This window comes from Dermacentor variabilis, chromosome 3, assembly GCF_050947875.1.
Source record: "Dermacentor variabilis isolate Ectoservices chromosome 3, ASM5094787v1, whole genome shotgun sequence".
NCBI lineage: Eukaryota > Metazoa > Arthropoda > Arachnida > Ixodida > Ixodidae > Dermacentor > Dermacentor variabilis.
In genome coordinates, this window is record NC_134570.1 from 229,966,303 (window position 1) to 229,982,369 (window position 16,067).

The 16,067-nt window shown below is 47.3% G+C and overlaps 1 protein-coding gene across 5 annotated transcripts in view; it reads left to right on the forward strand.

Moving 5' to 3' along the window:
- Ube4B (Ubiquitination factor E4B) overlaps positions 1-16,067 on the forward strand; it is a 547,587-nt gene that overhangs the window by 343,660 nt on the left and 187,860 nt on the right. For all 5 annotated transcript variants that reach the window (XM_075686926.1, XM_075686927.1, XM_075686925.1 and 2 more), the window contains one exon: positions 1,379-1,474. In XM_075686926.1, the coding sequence (XP_075543041.1) occupies positions 1,379-1,474 (96 nt within the window). The remainder of the gene's footprint in view (positions 1-1,378; positions 1,475-16,067) is intronic.

Below are 16,067 nucleotides of genomic sequence, written 5' to 3' on the forward strand. Positions count from 1 at the left end.
AGGTACGACGAGAGGTACCATTTGAAAAACTAGGTTTATTAACTTGGCAGAACCTTAACTTTACACTGTACATGTTACATACAAAACGGGGTCATACCAGTCGTCGATGGCCTGCCTGACCAGCCTGGTCTCACGGGGGTAAGTGGCGCCGTGGGCTGCTGCGTCCCAGCTTTTCCAAAACGACTCAGACCCCTTCCTTAAATTGGGTTCCACAGCATCCAAGGGACCTGAGGACCATCCGCAGACACGGGCTTCTCCGCCAATGGCCTACTCACACCAATCAGGCAAGCCTACATGATCCAATAGGGGCCAGAGTTTAAGCAACCAGACGTGTTCGTGAAAATACCACGCACACCGCAAAGTTAACCATAACTAAATGATTCACTCCCCCCAATGGACAGTACAGACAAGCGTGAAACGACCACGTGACATGTACACAAAGTGATTGTCAGGTATGTCTGCGTCGACCGGGTGAGAGCAGTCATCTCTGTGTGAAGGCTCCATTCATCTGCGCTGCTCATTTCGTGTTTCCGCATCATGGACACCGCTATCTGCATGGAAAGGAAAAAGGAAAAAAGGGCCCACAGCATACTTCGGGACAATAGTAAAAAAATTTGCTGATCTGTCATAGAGGCAGCTGTGAACATGTGAGCCAAATACTGCACTGCATGCAGCAGGGAATTCACAATGTCAGAAATGGCAAAAAATCACTTGTCACTTTCACAATGCCGTCGGGTAGCATCATCGAAAGCAGCTGGTCCCACCAACACTGTTGGCTGATTTCGTGATTCCGAGAGCATTTTTAGTAATACACAGTTACTAATTTTGAGTTAAATCAAGGAAAAGTATTTATGTTGGCAGTCTCTAAAAGACGAAAAAATCATTTCATCTTTGCACTGCAGGCAGCTGTGTACCGTAGTCTACAGTGGCCACTACCGGGTGCTGTGACAATCAACTTCTGCTTTTTTTTTTTCTTTTTTCTATTTTCTTTCTCTTCAGTAAGATAGGTAGGACGCTAGGCAAAATAGGAACAACTGCTTAGTGGCGCAACCCTCATTTCAAAGGGGACACTGCTAGTATCCACCCATCCATCTATCTAGCCAGGGCTTTACTGTTAGCTTTTCTGCTGTGTAGCTTTCAGCGCACTTGTGGAGACGAAAAGAAAGAGACAGGCATCGATGCAACAACTCCACTTAAAGTTGAAGTATTAAAAAAGAAAAATCGGCAGGAGATTCATGAGACAATGTGCTTTATTAGTGAGGACATTCTGTGATTAATTGTAAAAGTGTTTCCAGGCCCCTTTAGACAAGTGAGGTTCTTGGTATGCTCAGAGGATCTTGTCACTAGGTTCTGGAATGACTGAGGCATGCCTGTGCAGGGCCCCAGTGGATACACCTGCGTTGCCCAAGCTGTTGGCTGCCTACCCCGAGTGGTACATCGAGGACATCGCCGACTTCCTGCTCTTCGTCATCCAGTAGGTCTTGGGAGGGGTCTCATCTGCTTGACATCATCTCCATGGTGAAAGTAGATTTTGTGCTCAGTTTATGTTTGTTTATTTACTCTTTCGGTTTTCAGATTATGAGGGGAGTGGCATGTTACAAATTGAAATGGGAGAATAAACTCTTGAAACAATAAAAAATATGAAAGAATCAAGCAGATTTGTACAAAAAGTAGAACTGGATTTTAAGGCGGGAATGGTTGGCGATTGTCTTTCAGAAATATATAGCTTTCTTTTTCAATTGTGTGACGGAGAATTACTTTGTTTAATGAGGAATATTGTTGGGTTACCCGCAGGGGCGTCTGTGTCAGCAGGCGTTTGGTGTGCTGCGACACCACGGACTCGAGCACACGAGGGTTGGACCCTCCCGCATGTAGCTGTGCACTGTTATGATTGGGGGCTCAATCCCATCGCTGGTGATCCGTTGTCAAGGTTGGAGTCGGGCATGAATTAGAAGGTAGCTGGCCCATGCCGACGTCCAACTTATCCACGCTGAGGACATTGATGAAGGGAAGGACTGCTTCTCATCGAGAATGAGGAATATGGGTTTATTTACTGTGTTTATATCAGTCTAACATGACTGCTTGAGAGAGAGTGACCTGAGCAGCCGCACAACAGCGGTTTTTAAACACTCTGTCCTCTCCCGATACAAGGTGATGCGAACGTTCGTTTAGTCTTCGCAAACTAGCCGCCTCCCCGCGGCACGGTTTACACACACATACACACACATGTTTATGGTCCGAAACCGACACCACACGAATTTCATAGAACTCGGAGTCGTTCCAGGCAGCACATTGTCTTGCGTCTTGGTCGGTGCGTTGGAAGGAGTGTCCGCGGCAGCTCCACCGCCCGTAGGAGATGAGGTCCGCTTTGTCGTGTTGCGCACAAAGCCTGCTTCGTCAAACTCCTTCAGTCCCAACGCATCCTAGCTGAACCGACGGAGAGTGAAGGATGCGCATATTGATATCGACACAAAGTCGACTTCGCCATGCCGTGGCTAGAGGTTGGCGGCGATGCTCCTGAGATGTTGCTTCCACAGTCGCAACTGGTTGGCAAAACTTGCACTGCAGCTGGCCGTTCTTAACAGCGCCTCCATGGCTCGGAAAATCTCGACTGTCTAGCGCTGACAACCGCTGGGCAGGAAGAGAATGGCTGGTGGCCAGGGGGTGATGCCTTGGCTCGCAGCGACCACTTGTGTATTGATGTCACCACCCCAAAACATCCAACAAGGACAGGCAACTGCAAAATGATTCCCACAACACGGCACTGCGCCGAGATGACGTACATTGGCCTCCACTTTAGACCCGCTAGCCTTCAAAACAAAAAAAAACGTAAGTGCAGAAACAAAAAAAAAAATGCTGAATTTCACTATGCCAATTTCTGAAGGAATTTCGTGCTGACAAATTCAGAAATCATGGAGGGAATCCTGCTAAATGATAGGGAATCTTCTTGGCTTAACAAAATTAACACTAGTAACCCTAAAATTTCGGTGGGACCCTCAAATGCAGAATTCAAATTAGCCTGCTCAAACCATCAGCATTGCTATGCAACTTTCCTTTCTTATATCTAACGGAGAAGTTATACTCTTGGAGAGTGAGGCTTCATCGGAGCAAGCGGCCATTTTTGTGTGACATTTGATTGAGCCACGTCAGAGGACAGTGGTCAGTCTCGAAAATGAACTTCGCTCTGTGCAAGTAACACGACAACTTCTGGGCGGCCCAAACTAAACAAGCGCACTCCTCCTCTGAAGCGCTGTAGGCTTCCTCTCTTACATTTAGTTTACGGCTGGCATAGAGGATAGGATGCTCCTCGTTATCCTCGCCGACCTGACTAAGTACCACGCCCATACCTCTGTCGCTTGCATCGCACTGAACTATGAATTCCTTTGTGTAGTCTGGCGCGCGAAGCACAGGACGAGAAACCAATAGCGTTTTCAAACTTTGGAAAGCGTTCTCTTTGTCCTTATCCCAGTGTACGTTACTCGGTGCTCCCTTTCGGAGGGCGTCCGTTAATGGAGTTGCCATTTGCGAGTAATTCGGAATGTACCGTTGATACTACCCCACAAGTCCCAAAAATGAACGAAGGTCTGTTTTCGTGCGCGGCTGAGAAAATTCTCCAATCGTAGCTATTTTCATCTCGGCCGGCCGTCTCGTGCCTTGGCCGACAACATGGCCCGGATAAGTAACCTGTGAACAACCAAATCTACACTTTTCCGCTTTCATCGTTAAGCCGGCTTCCCTCAACCGTGAGAACACCTGTTTGAGGTGTGATACGTGTTGTTCCCAGCTGTCCGAAAAAATTGCTACATCATCAAGGTAGGGCAAGGCGAACTGCTGCAAGTCTTTTAGGAACTTAGATAAGCTAAACGGCGCGTTCTTTAGCCCGAAGGTGAGTGCGAGAGGGCGAAAAGTGCCTACAGGTGTGATGAATGCGGCATAGCGGCTGGCACTTTCTGAAAGGGGAACTTGCCAGTACCCCCGCACGAGATCTACAGTAGAAATGTATTTAGCAGCGCTAAATACATTTCAATTCATTCCTCACAATTAGCTCTTTCAATTCATTCCTCACTGTTGGGTATTGGGTACAGCTGATCCCTAGTGATGGCATTTAACTTCTTGTAGTCAACACACGGACAAGGGTCCTTGTTAGGGGTTTCTACCAGTATTAGCGGTGACGTGTAGTCACTCTCAGCGGGCTCAATAACTCCCAACTCTAGCATGCGCTGTATCTCTGCCTCCATAATTTCTCTCTGTCTTGGAGACACCCTGTAAGGCTTTGATCTTACGGGTTCGGCTGATGTCAGCTCTATTTCATGCGTTATTAGTTCGGTTCTACCTGGCCGATCGCTAAACCTGTCGATATATTCCCCTAACACCCCTTTTAGCTCATCTAGCTGCTCGGGTCCTAGAGCGTGCGAGCTTACCGAGCGTTCTACTACTTCTTCTAGGCCGATTTGGTACTTGGTACTTGGTAAAACTTGGTAAAACGTGAAACTTGGTACTACTGCCATCCTGCTCTTTGATGGTATAGTTAACGACTCCGCTCCGCTCTATATACGGCTTCATCAAATTGCAGTGATATATCCTCACTTCCTTTCTGTAACCGGGCATTTTCAGAGCATAGTTAGTATCTGAAAGTTTGTGCAACACTTTAACGGGCCCGTCTCAGTGAACTTCAAGCTTGTTCTTTCTTAAAGGTTTGAGGATCATTACCTGGTCTCTGGCGTTGAACGTACGAAGCCTCGCATTCTTGTCGTAATAGAATTTGGTGTTCTTTTGAGCTACTCCCATGTTCTTTCCGACTAGTTCTTGGGTTGCGCTTAGCCGTTCCAGCAAATTTAGCACGTATTCAACCATTGTTGGATTCTCCCCTCTTTCCTCCCACATTTCTCAACATTCTCAGTGGAGAACGGAGTGTCCTCCCATACACTAGTTCTGCTGGCGAGAACCCTGTCGCTTCATGTGGAACCGTTCGCAAAACAAACAAAGTTGCCGGCAAACAATTCTCCCAGTCCTCCTTGTGCTCGTAACAGAGCGCACGCAATACTCGCTTAAGCACCGAATGCCACCTCTCTACACTGTTTGACTGAGGGTGATAGACAGAACTGTGTATTAACTTTACCCCGCACTTCTGCAAGAATGTGGAAGTCAGTGCGCTCGTGAATACTGACCCTTGATCTGCCTGAATTTCGGCTGGAAACCCAACTCGTGCAAACACTGTCAAAAGCACGTCTACTACTTCGGTGGAGCTGAGCTCTTTCAGAGGGATTGCTTCTGGAAACTTTGTAGCCGGACACAACATGGTAAACAAGTACCTGTTGCGACACCACGTACCCGAGCACACGAGGGTTGGACTCTCCCGCGTGTAGCCGTGCGCGGCTTAGCCGTGTCTGGGGAAAGGGGGATCCTGGAGTTTGAGTCGATGCTGGGTGTTTGGACCTTTAAGGCCCCCCAGCGGTGGTGACACACCTCTTCGGCCTCTGCTTCACATAGACGGCATCTCCAGAATGACCCACCTGGGGGAAATCTGCAGTCGCCCTTTCCTGTCTCTCTCACTTCAAATCTTCGTCTTTATCTCTCACTTTTTGACCTTTCCTGTCTTCTTCTCTCTTCCATTTACTTCCTTTTTCCACGGTGGCAAGGGTTAACCTTGTGTGGCTATCCTACCTTGGGTACACCATATTTGGTTATAGTGACGGCGTACGGCTGGCGTCGTGCAGCCTTGTACACAAGCCCTGCCGCGTCCCCTCGTTGGGCTCCGTGGTGGGCGGTCGGCGCTGTTGCCGAACATACTCATTTTCTATGGCAGCACAAACCTCTATCGTCTATGATCGGCGTCTGAAAAGATGCCGCACCAGAGTACCATTCCATTTCTCCTTTCGGAGCAACGCTCCATCCTTCCCCAAGTACTATGTAGGTAGTACACAGCGAAAGCAACATGCCACTAAGAAAACTCTCACCATTCCTTGTAGCCAAATGCCTGAAAGAAAAAATCGGACCGACATACAAAGCCTCCAAAATGTCTAGCGGGGACCTCCTCCTAGAACTGAATGATAAAGACCAAGCAGAGAAGCTGACCGACTTTACCAGTATTGGCGACGCCACAGTGACGATTTCACCACATAGAACACCGAACACAAGCCAGGGAGTGATATCTAAAGAAGACTTTTTGGATTGAGCGATGAGGAACTCAGTGGTCCCGCAGTGACTCCTCCCGCCCCCGTGGTGGAAGCAGTCATTACTGCTCCACCCTCTTCCACGGCCCTACAGACACCAGTCCTGCAGGGCCCTAAAATCAAACGAACCCCAAGGCCCGAGGCATGTGCCTCGGCACCTAACTCTCGGTGCTCCAGCGCCTCAGAGAGAGCAATGGAGGTCGACACAAAAACTCCGGTGTCATTGACACCAAAGGACAAGCGCTCTCTTGAGCGCGGTAAGAGGGACAAAATCCCAATAACTCAAAATAAGAAAGCGTTAACCTGATGGTTATGGCTCATTTGTATTAGCCTTTTTAAATACATGTCAACTATACCTCACTTCTTAATTTTTCCGTAGTGCCATTTCTTATCTTTCCATTTTAAGATGGCTTTTATTATCCACTGGAATTGTAGAGGGCTTTTACACAACTTAGGTGACATTAAAGACATGTTAATAAACTTCTCTCCTGTGGCCCTTTGCTTACAGGAAACAAACCTTGGCGAAAAACACAAAAACATTTTGAAAGGTTTCACTGTTGTACGGTGCGACCGTACTCAGGCGAACCGGCTGTCAGGTGGTGTAGCCATTGTCCTGCCAGGTGGTATAGCAGCCAGAAAAGTTCCTATTAACACTCACATAGAAACCGTTGCTGTCACCGTTTTAGCTCACAAAACCATAACCATTTGTTCAGTATACATTCCGCCGCATTCACATTTTGCCGTAAGAGACCTAGAGTTAATTTTAAACCAGCTACCTGAACCATTTTTAATAGGCGGGGATTTTAATTCACATAACACGTTATGGGGTAGTAAAACTACTGACAACAGGGGTCAAACGCTTGAAGATTTTATCCTAGCAAATGACATATGCCTTTTAAACACCGGTGCGGTGACTTACTGCTCCCCAAGCACAGGAGCTACGAGTTGCTTAGACCTGGCACTGTGCTCTCCATCTCTCTTTGACGATTTTCAATGGAGTGTTATTGACAACCCCTATGGTAGTGACCATATGCCTGCTATTATTAAAAGAACATCTCCTTCACCTACCATACCATTAAGACCACCCCGTTGGAGACTCTCTCTACAGAGAAGGCCACTCTGAATAACATATCAGAGGAGCTAACAATATACGAAATGAATGAGAAGATCACCGCCTGTATACTTGCTGCAGCAGCAGGAACAATCCCACAATCGTCTGGCTTCCTAAGAAAAAACCTAAAACCCTGGTGGACGAAAGAATGTACGCAAACAAAAAAACTACAAAACAAAGCGTGGGGTATCTTTCGGCGATACCCAACACAAGATAATCTACCCTCTTTCAAAAAAACAAAAGTAAAAGCGAGGTACACACGCAGACAAGCCGAAAGACAGTCCTGGAAAGATTATGTCTCGTCTATAAATAGCTCAATAACGTCCAAACGAATGTGGGATCAGGTTCGTAAGTTTAGAGGCGACTAAGCTTCTTACACTATCCCCATACTATCACTTCGAGGCATGCAAACAAATATAGAAGAACAAGCAGACAACATTTCCGTGATATATCAAGCTCAGAGAACTACTCCGCTGCATTTCTAAAACATAAGCAATTAGCAGAAAAACTAAAGCTTCTGACCACAGGAAGTTCAGAAAGACTGTATAATGCCGCTTTAACACTTCCAGAAATCAACAGAGTCCTTGCTAGTGGCAAAAAAACAGCACCCGGTCCGGACAGGGTACACTATGCAATGCTAGCTCACCTATGCCCTAAAGCAGTTGAGACCTTGCTTCATTTCTTCAACATAATCTGGGAAACAGGGAAAATGCCCAAAGAGGGGAAGAAAGCTATCGTAATCCCGTTCTTGAAAGCTGGAAAACCTCCCGCAACAGCAACCAGTTATAGACCCATAGCACTCGCAAGTTCTCTTGCAAAGTCCTATGAAGCTATTATCAACATAAGATTGACATACGTCCTTGAAACAGAGAATTTGCTGGATAACCATCAGTGTGGATACATGAAAGGTTGCTCCACAATAGACCACCTAGTCCGGCTAGAAGACGAGATACGTGTGGCCTTTCTACACAAGCAATATTGTCTGACAGTTTTCTTTGATCTTGAAAAGGCGTACGACACAACATGGAGGTTTGGCATCTTAAGGGACTTAGCAGATTTAGGAATCCGAGGTAGAATGCTGAAATGTCTAGCCGATTTCATGTCGGACCGAACATTCCAGGTGCGTTTAGGAACGGTTCTGTCACGTGTATTCATTCAGGAAAATGGTGTGCAAGCACAACACTCTTTATAGTAAAAATGAACTCTGTTAACAAAGTCATTCCCCCCTCTGTTATGCACTCCATATACGTCGATGTTCTGCAAATAGCACGCCCCGCCTCAAACTTACCAGCATGTGAAAGGCAGCTCCAGATAACAATAAACAAACTAATGGATTGGGCTGAGAAAAATGGCTTCGGCTTCTCTACTCAGAAAACTGTTACAGTGCTATTTTTGCAAAAACGAGGGTTGTACTTAGACCCGGATTTAAAATTGAATGATGTTGCGCTGCCAGTAAAACAAGAATATAAGTTCTTGGGAGTAATCTTTGACAAAAAACTAAACTTCCTTGCCCACATTAAAGCACTAAAGGTTAAGGCAAATAAAGCATTGAATATCCTCAAAGTTTTATCTCATAAGCACTGGGGTTCCGACCGAACCTGTCTTTTACGTATTTACCGGTCTCTTCTGCATAGCCTTTTAGACTACGGCTCCGTGGTTTACGGCTCAGCCAGGCAGTCCTACATCCCAACTACTTGATCCAGTACATAACCTTGGATTGCGACTGGCAAGTGGTGCCTACAGAACGTCACCCATTCAAAGTTTATATGTTGAGTGTAATGAACCCTCCTTACAGCAGCGCAGAGCATTACTCACTTTCTCTTACGTACTCAGAATTCAGTCGTCACCCCAACACATATGCTACAACATACTCGCACAATGCAACACACGCTTGCACTACACAAATAAACCGAACATGATTAGGCCACTTGTCCTGCGGTATGAGCAATACTGTCGGGATTATGACATTCCCCACGAAGTCCTCCAGGTTGCCAAGAAACCACAACGGTTGGCCCCGTGGTACGATTTCACACACTTATGCGATTGGACGTTAACACATCTAAAGAAAAGAGACATCCCACACGAACACATTATACAAGAATTCCGTGCACTTCAGGACAAATATCAAAATAACATGCAATATTACACTGATGGCTCTAAAACAAAAGATCACGTGAGTGTGGGGGCCGTAACGGAAAATGGGGAAACAAGTATTCGATTGCCACAACAAGCCTTTGTCTACATAGACGAAGTGTACGCAATATGGACTGTAGTTAAAAAGAGCATAGCTGACAAACACGAAAACGCAGTAGTATACACTGATTCATTAAGCACACTGAAGGCTCTACACGCGAAATCCGAATGTGAACCCCTGATAGGGGATATATTAAACATGGTAACATTGGACAAATACGGCCGGTCAATTAGGTTTTGCTGGGTACCAAGCCATGTCTGTATACCGGGAAATGAAGCAGCGGATAGGTGTGCATCAATGGCAGTGCGCGAATACATAACAAACACGGCGCTTCCATATCGGGATAGCATCACGGCGATTAGGAAGGCCTTGACGACCAAATGGCAACAGACATGGGACCATTGCTTAAGCAACAAGCTACATCTGACTAAACCTGTAATTGGTGAGTGGAAGTCGTGCACCCACCAGTAACGGTTCTATGAAGTGATCCTATGCAGACTTTGGATTGGACACACACATTTAACATACAACTTTCTCCTCCGAAAAGAAAACTTGCCGACTTGTGAAAAATGCAATCAACTCCTTGCAGTAATACATATCCTTATAACTTGTCCACAGTTTGAAACCCAGCTGCGGAAGCTTTTACACAACCTATATAATTTAAACACACCTTTACACCCTGCCCTATTACTGGCAGATGACCCGCTAGTGCCATTTACTAACCTGTTCCACTTTTTAGAGACAACTGGTTATTTACACGAACTACAGTCGAACCTGGCTATATCGAACTCGTAAAAAAACGCCTATCAGTTCAATATAGAGCATAATTCGATATAAGCCTGCTAAATAATTGGATGTCATAAAAGCACATACCATTTATAAAATCACTTTATTGATTAAACTAGCTTAGTTTCGCACGAAATAGTTCTGCATTTTCTTCTGCTTTGGCAATTTCGCTGCCTGCGACGCACGCACTTTTCCACATTAAGGAGTCGGAGCAGCTGAGGCCGCAACTTTCCGCATTCGCGCAGAAGTACCGGACTAGTGCGAGCGCACCAATCACTTCGGAGGATGTGGGCCAAGGACCGTCGTTGCTTTCCTCATTGTGCCCACTTTCACTTGTGATCGGTACGATGTTGGCAATGTAGTCTTCGTTTTCGGGCTCTCCCGTAGTCGCGACACATCATTTGCGCTCACAAACTCATCCACCGTTGATTCGTCAACAGCTTCCGGAAATTCTGACAGTTCGCTCCAAACTTCGACAACACTGGCAACGGCTTCATCGCATTTATCAGAATTTACGGTCATCACCAAGCACGCGGAAGTCGGCACGGCTGAAGCAATTTCAGATTAACCACTCGTACACGGCCGTGTGTACGGGTCGGGCGCCACGGGCACCGGGTCGCGAGTTTGGACGCTTTAGCCCTAATCTCCCCCTTATTCTTCAATATCGTGCCGAGAGTGCTCCTCTGAATCTTGTGCTCTGCGGGGACATCCGACTTCTCACCGCGTTCGACACGATTTATGATTGCGAGCTTCACGACGAAAGGCAAATTCTGCCGCTTCATCACGGCAACACTGCGGGAGAAGGCCTACAAGGCGCACACAAAAACAGCAAGACAAGTCGCACTTTCGCCATCTTGCGCGACGAGGGCACAAGAGCATCTGATTGGCTGTCTGAGCAAGCGCTGTGGGCGGGCCAGGATAATTTTTTGCAGGGGGGGTACCGACGGCTCGTCCGAGGCAGCGCGGTCGGGCGCGGTCACGGTAGGGAGAGCGGTTGGATGGAGCCGTGCAGCCGGATTTTCTCCGCCATCGCGAGGGAAAGCCAACTTCCGGGGGCACTTTCCGCCGCTTGACGTTCGATATATCGGGTGTCGCTGCTATTTTTGTTCGATGTAAGCGTAATTTTTGCGATATATGCTCATTGTAACTATATCGTGTCCAGAAATTGTTCGATATATAGAATAATTCGATGTAAACGGGTTTGATATAGTTGGGTTCGCCTCTATAATGCAATGCAGGTTTGCCTGCTCTAATCTTGCGTTTCCTTTTGTCTTGTGACTGGCGCAGCATGGCCTTAGTTGCCTTTGTGCCATTAAACCCCAACTAACCAACAAGTACCTGTAGCCCGATTTTGTTTTGGAAGAGGCCCTACCGTGTCTATTACAAGTCGTCTGAAAGGCTCTGTTATTAAGGGCACTACCTTCAGTGGAGCTTTCGATGTCTCTCCTGGTTTACCAGAACGCTGGTTGGCGTCGCATGATCTTACAAAGTTTTCTACGTCTTTGAAACAGCCAGGCCAGTAGTATTCCATAAGCAATCTTTCCTTTGATTTGTTTATGCCTAGGTGGCCGGACCACCCATTTCCATGACAGAGACTCAAAAGGTCCTCCCTATACTTAGTAGGTACGACTAACTGATTTAAAATCCTACCCTTTCGATCTCTGTAGTGCCGATACAACAATCCTCCTCTCTCATGTATCATCACGTTGTGCCTAGCAATGCCTTCTTTGGCTGTGTCATGTAATTTAGCTAAGCTCTCATCATTCTTTTGCTCGGCTGCCAAGGACTCTCTATCCACACGTAAGAGATGATCAAAGTTCTTTGAGGCCGATGATAATAATGACCTTGTCTCGCTTACGTTTGCGTCAGCTCGCTCTTCCTGCAGGCTTGAACTTTGACACTCTAGTGATACGCTCTCATTGAGCTGGTCAGCTGGCAGGCTCTCCTCAACTGATTTTTCATCCCTTAAGCCTAGCTCGGATTCGGGTATTAAAGTTCTCCTTTTCTGCTTCCGCTGGAGCAGCTTGTGCGTTTTCAGCCGAAAGCGATGCGATTTTACAAGCTTGGCCTCGGGTCAATGCCTGTACTACGCCCTCTCCCAGTTTAAGCCATTTTTCACGCAGTAACTGATTTGAACGATTCGAAAAGATGTAAGGGTACTGCAGTGACAAAAATTTGGAAACTGCAGCCTCGGTCTCTAGGTCCCCGAATGGTCCACAGATTTTGACTTTGGCCATGGGCAGACATACGCTGTGTTCTTCTACAACCTGTATGGTCCATGCTACTTCTCCGGTGAAGTCATCTACCGTCACGTAAGACGGATGGACAATGTCCATCATGGCGGCACTGTCTCTTAGCACTTGGCATGGTTTGCCATTATCTTGCCGGTCGTGAAGATAGGGGTCTAAAAGTTCCATATTCTCGTCTTTTTCCTCTACGTAGGAAAAAACTACGCTAGGCTTCCCGCAGTTTACAGCTATATGTCCCAGTTTGTGGCATTTATAACAGCGGATCGGCCTAAAAGATTCGAATTTTCTTTTCTGTTCCCTTTGTGCGGTTTCCCCGTTAAGTTTCTCCTCACTCTTTCCTGCGGGCTTTTCCTCCATCTCTACAAGCTCTGATCGTCTAGTCTGCGAACCCTTTTTGAACGGAAATGGTTTCCACGGTCCATTTCGACCGTTCCTGTTTCCGTCCTCGGCGTTCAACTTTCTACGGGTTGCATACTCTTCGGCTAATTCAGCCGCCCTTTCCACAGTGTTTACATTCCCTCTGTCTTGCACCCACAGTTTCACAGCTTGGGGTATGCTTTTGTAAAACTGCTCTAGACACATGCATTCTATGATCATGTCTCTGCTGTCGTACGCTTCCGCGCTTTTCAACCACTCGGCTAGGTTGGCCTTTAAGCCGTATGCAAACTCCGGATACCCCTCGCTGTCTTTCTTGCCTGTGCTTCTAAACCTTTGCCGAAAAGCTTTGGCTGAAAGGCGGTATTTCTTCAGGAGACTAGCCTTAACTTTTGCATAATCATATGCATCCTGTGCACTCAGTCTGGCGATTACTTCCGCCGCCTCACACGGCAACATAGCAACCGCTGCGGCCATGTACTCAGGCCGAAGTTCGTCTTCTTGCAAGTCCTTTCAAAATTGCTTAGGAACAAGCCTATGTCAGTCCCGACCTCAAATGGCTTTAATAGCCTGTCCATGCGGTACGATTCTGCCTCACTTGATCGTCCCAGAGCGCCTCCACTTCCTTCAGACAACTCCAAACGTTTTCTTTCAAGTTACATTTTTCTTAACCCGCGATCTTTATCGCGTTCCTCTCTCTCTTGTTCTTTTCTTCTCGTTCTTCTCTCTATCTCAGAAGTTCAAACCCCATTTCAATTTCTTCCTCACTGGCCTGTTCGGAAATTAGCTGCAATAATTCCGATTTTAGCTTTTCCTTGCGTACATCTAGGCCCAGTTCCTCACCAACAATCAACAACTCGTCTCTCAGCAGTGTCCTTAACTCCATGATTGCTGCTTTACTGCCTTGATCCTGCTCTCTAGCTAGGAAAACACAACCTGGCTAACACTCAACAATCTACCTTCCCTACTGTTCTAAACAGAACAACCACAAAATGAAGCCTAGAGAGTCAAAGCAAGAACCAAGCACTCACCGCAGTCACAGCACCACGTCACAAAGTCCATCTCACCGCTGTCAGCCAGTTGTTATGATTGGGGGCTCAATCCCATCGCTCGTGATCCGTTGTCAAGGTTGGAGTCGGGCATGAATTAGAAGGTAGCTGGCCCATGCCATCGTCCAACTTATCCACGCTGAGGACATTGATGAAGGGAAGGACTGCTTCTCATCGAGAATGAGGAATATGGGTTTATTTACAGTGTTTATATCAGTCTAACATGACTGTTTGGGAAAGTACATCAGTCTAACATGACTGCTTGAGAGAGAGTGACCTGAGCAGCCGCACAACAGCGGTTTTTAAACACTCGGTCCTCTCCCGATACAAGGTGATGCGAACGTTCGTTTAGTCATCGCAAACTAGCCGCCTCCCCGCAGCACGGTTTACATGCACACACGCATACACACACGTGTTTATGGTCCGAAACTGACACCACACGAATTTCATAGAACTCGGAGCCGTTCCAGGTAGCGCGTTGTCTTGCGTCTTGGTCGGTGCGTGGAAAGGAGTGTCCGTCGGCGTTCCCGCGGCAGCTCCCTCGCCCATAGGAGATCAGGTCCGCTTTGTCGTGTTGCGCACAAAGCCTGCTTCGTCGAACTCCTTTAGTCCCAACGCATCCTAGCTGAACCGACGGAAAGTGGAGGATGCGCGTATTGATATCGACACAAAGTCGACTTCGCCACGCTGGGGCTAGAGGTTGGCGGCGATGCTCCCGAGATGTTGCTTCGACAGTCGCAACTGGTTGGCAAAACTTGCACTGCAGCTGGCCGTTCTTAACAGCGCGGCTTAGCCGTTTCAGGGGAAAGGGGTATCCTGGGGGTTGAGCCTATGCCAAGTGTTTGGACCGTTAAGGGCCCCCGGCGGAGGCAACACACCTCTTCGGCCTCTGCTTTACATAGACGGCACCTCCAGAATGACCCACCTGGAGGACATCGGCAGTAGCCTTTTCCTGTCTCTCTCTCCTCAAACCTTCATCTTTCTCTCCCACTTTTAGTCCTTTCCTGTCTCCTTCTCTCTTCTATTTACTTCCTTTCTCCTTGGTGGCAAGGGTTAGCCCTGTGTAGCTATCCAACCTTGGGTACACCATATTATATTATAGTGACAGCGTACGACTGGCGTCTTGCAGACTTGTATGCAAGCTCTGCCGCTTCCCCTCGTTGGGCTCCGTGGTGGGCGGTCGGCGCTGTTGCCGAGTTTATACATATGTTCATAGAAGCTTCTTTCCCCTCCCTTGTTGGTCGCCCTCAGAAATGAGGGCACACCGAAGATCTCTTGAAGTTTTTTTGACACCAAATCCAGAATTTCCCCCGCTTCCACGTTATTCACTCTGAAAAGCCAAACAAAGCAATGCAAACCATTTCACCATTCCTTGTCTCAAAGTCCTTGACTGATGTTTTTGGTCCAGGTTACAAGGTGTCAAGGATGGCAAGCGGTGACCTCCTCTTAGAGCTCCGCGATCTGAAACAATATGAGAAACTACCGAAACTAGTGTCGTTTGGGGAGACCCTCATAACAATAACCCTGCACCGTACAATGAACACCACTCGTGGCATTGTGTCGGATGATGATTTGCTTGAGCTGACTGAAGCGGTACTCCTGGAGGGCTTCAGTGAGCAAAATGTTATCAATGTCAGAAGAATAAAGATGATGCGAGATGGCCAAGAGATCCAAACCAAGCACCTAATAATCACCTTTGGTTCAAGTGTCCTGCCCGAGTCAATCGAGACTGGGTACATCAAGCTCCGTGTCAGGCCGTACGTGCCCAATCCACTCCTGTGTTTCAAATGCCAGTGCTTCGGCCACAGTTCGCAGAGCTGTCGGGGCTGCCAAACATGTGCGAAATGCAGTGCCCATGAACACACCACTGAAGCTTGTGAGAATGCTCTCCACTGTAAAAACTGTGATGGGGAGCACGCTGCGTACTCGCGGTCGTGCCCATCCTAGAAAAAAAAAATTGTAACGATCAAAGTAAGAGAGAATATATAATTTAAGGAGGCATGAAGGCAGGTTTCATACCTGCCCAAGAAAACCTTTGCCGATGTGACGCGTCAGGGAGCAGCGACACAACGGCTTCGGGCAGCTGGCCGACCCACAGGCAGTGAGTCTGCAGTTACGCCATCTGCCCCT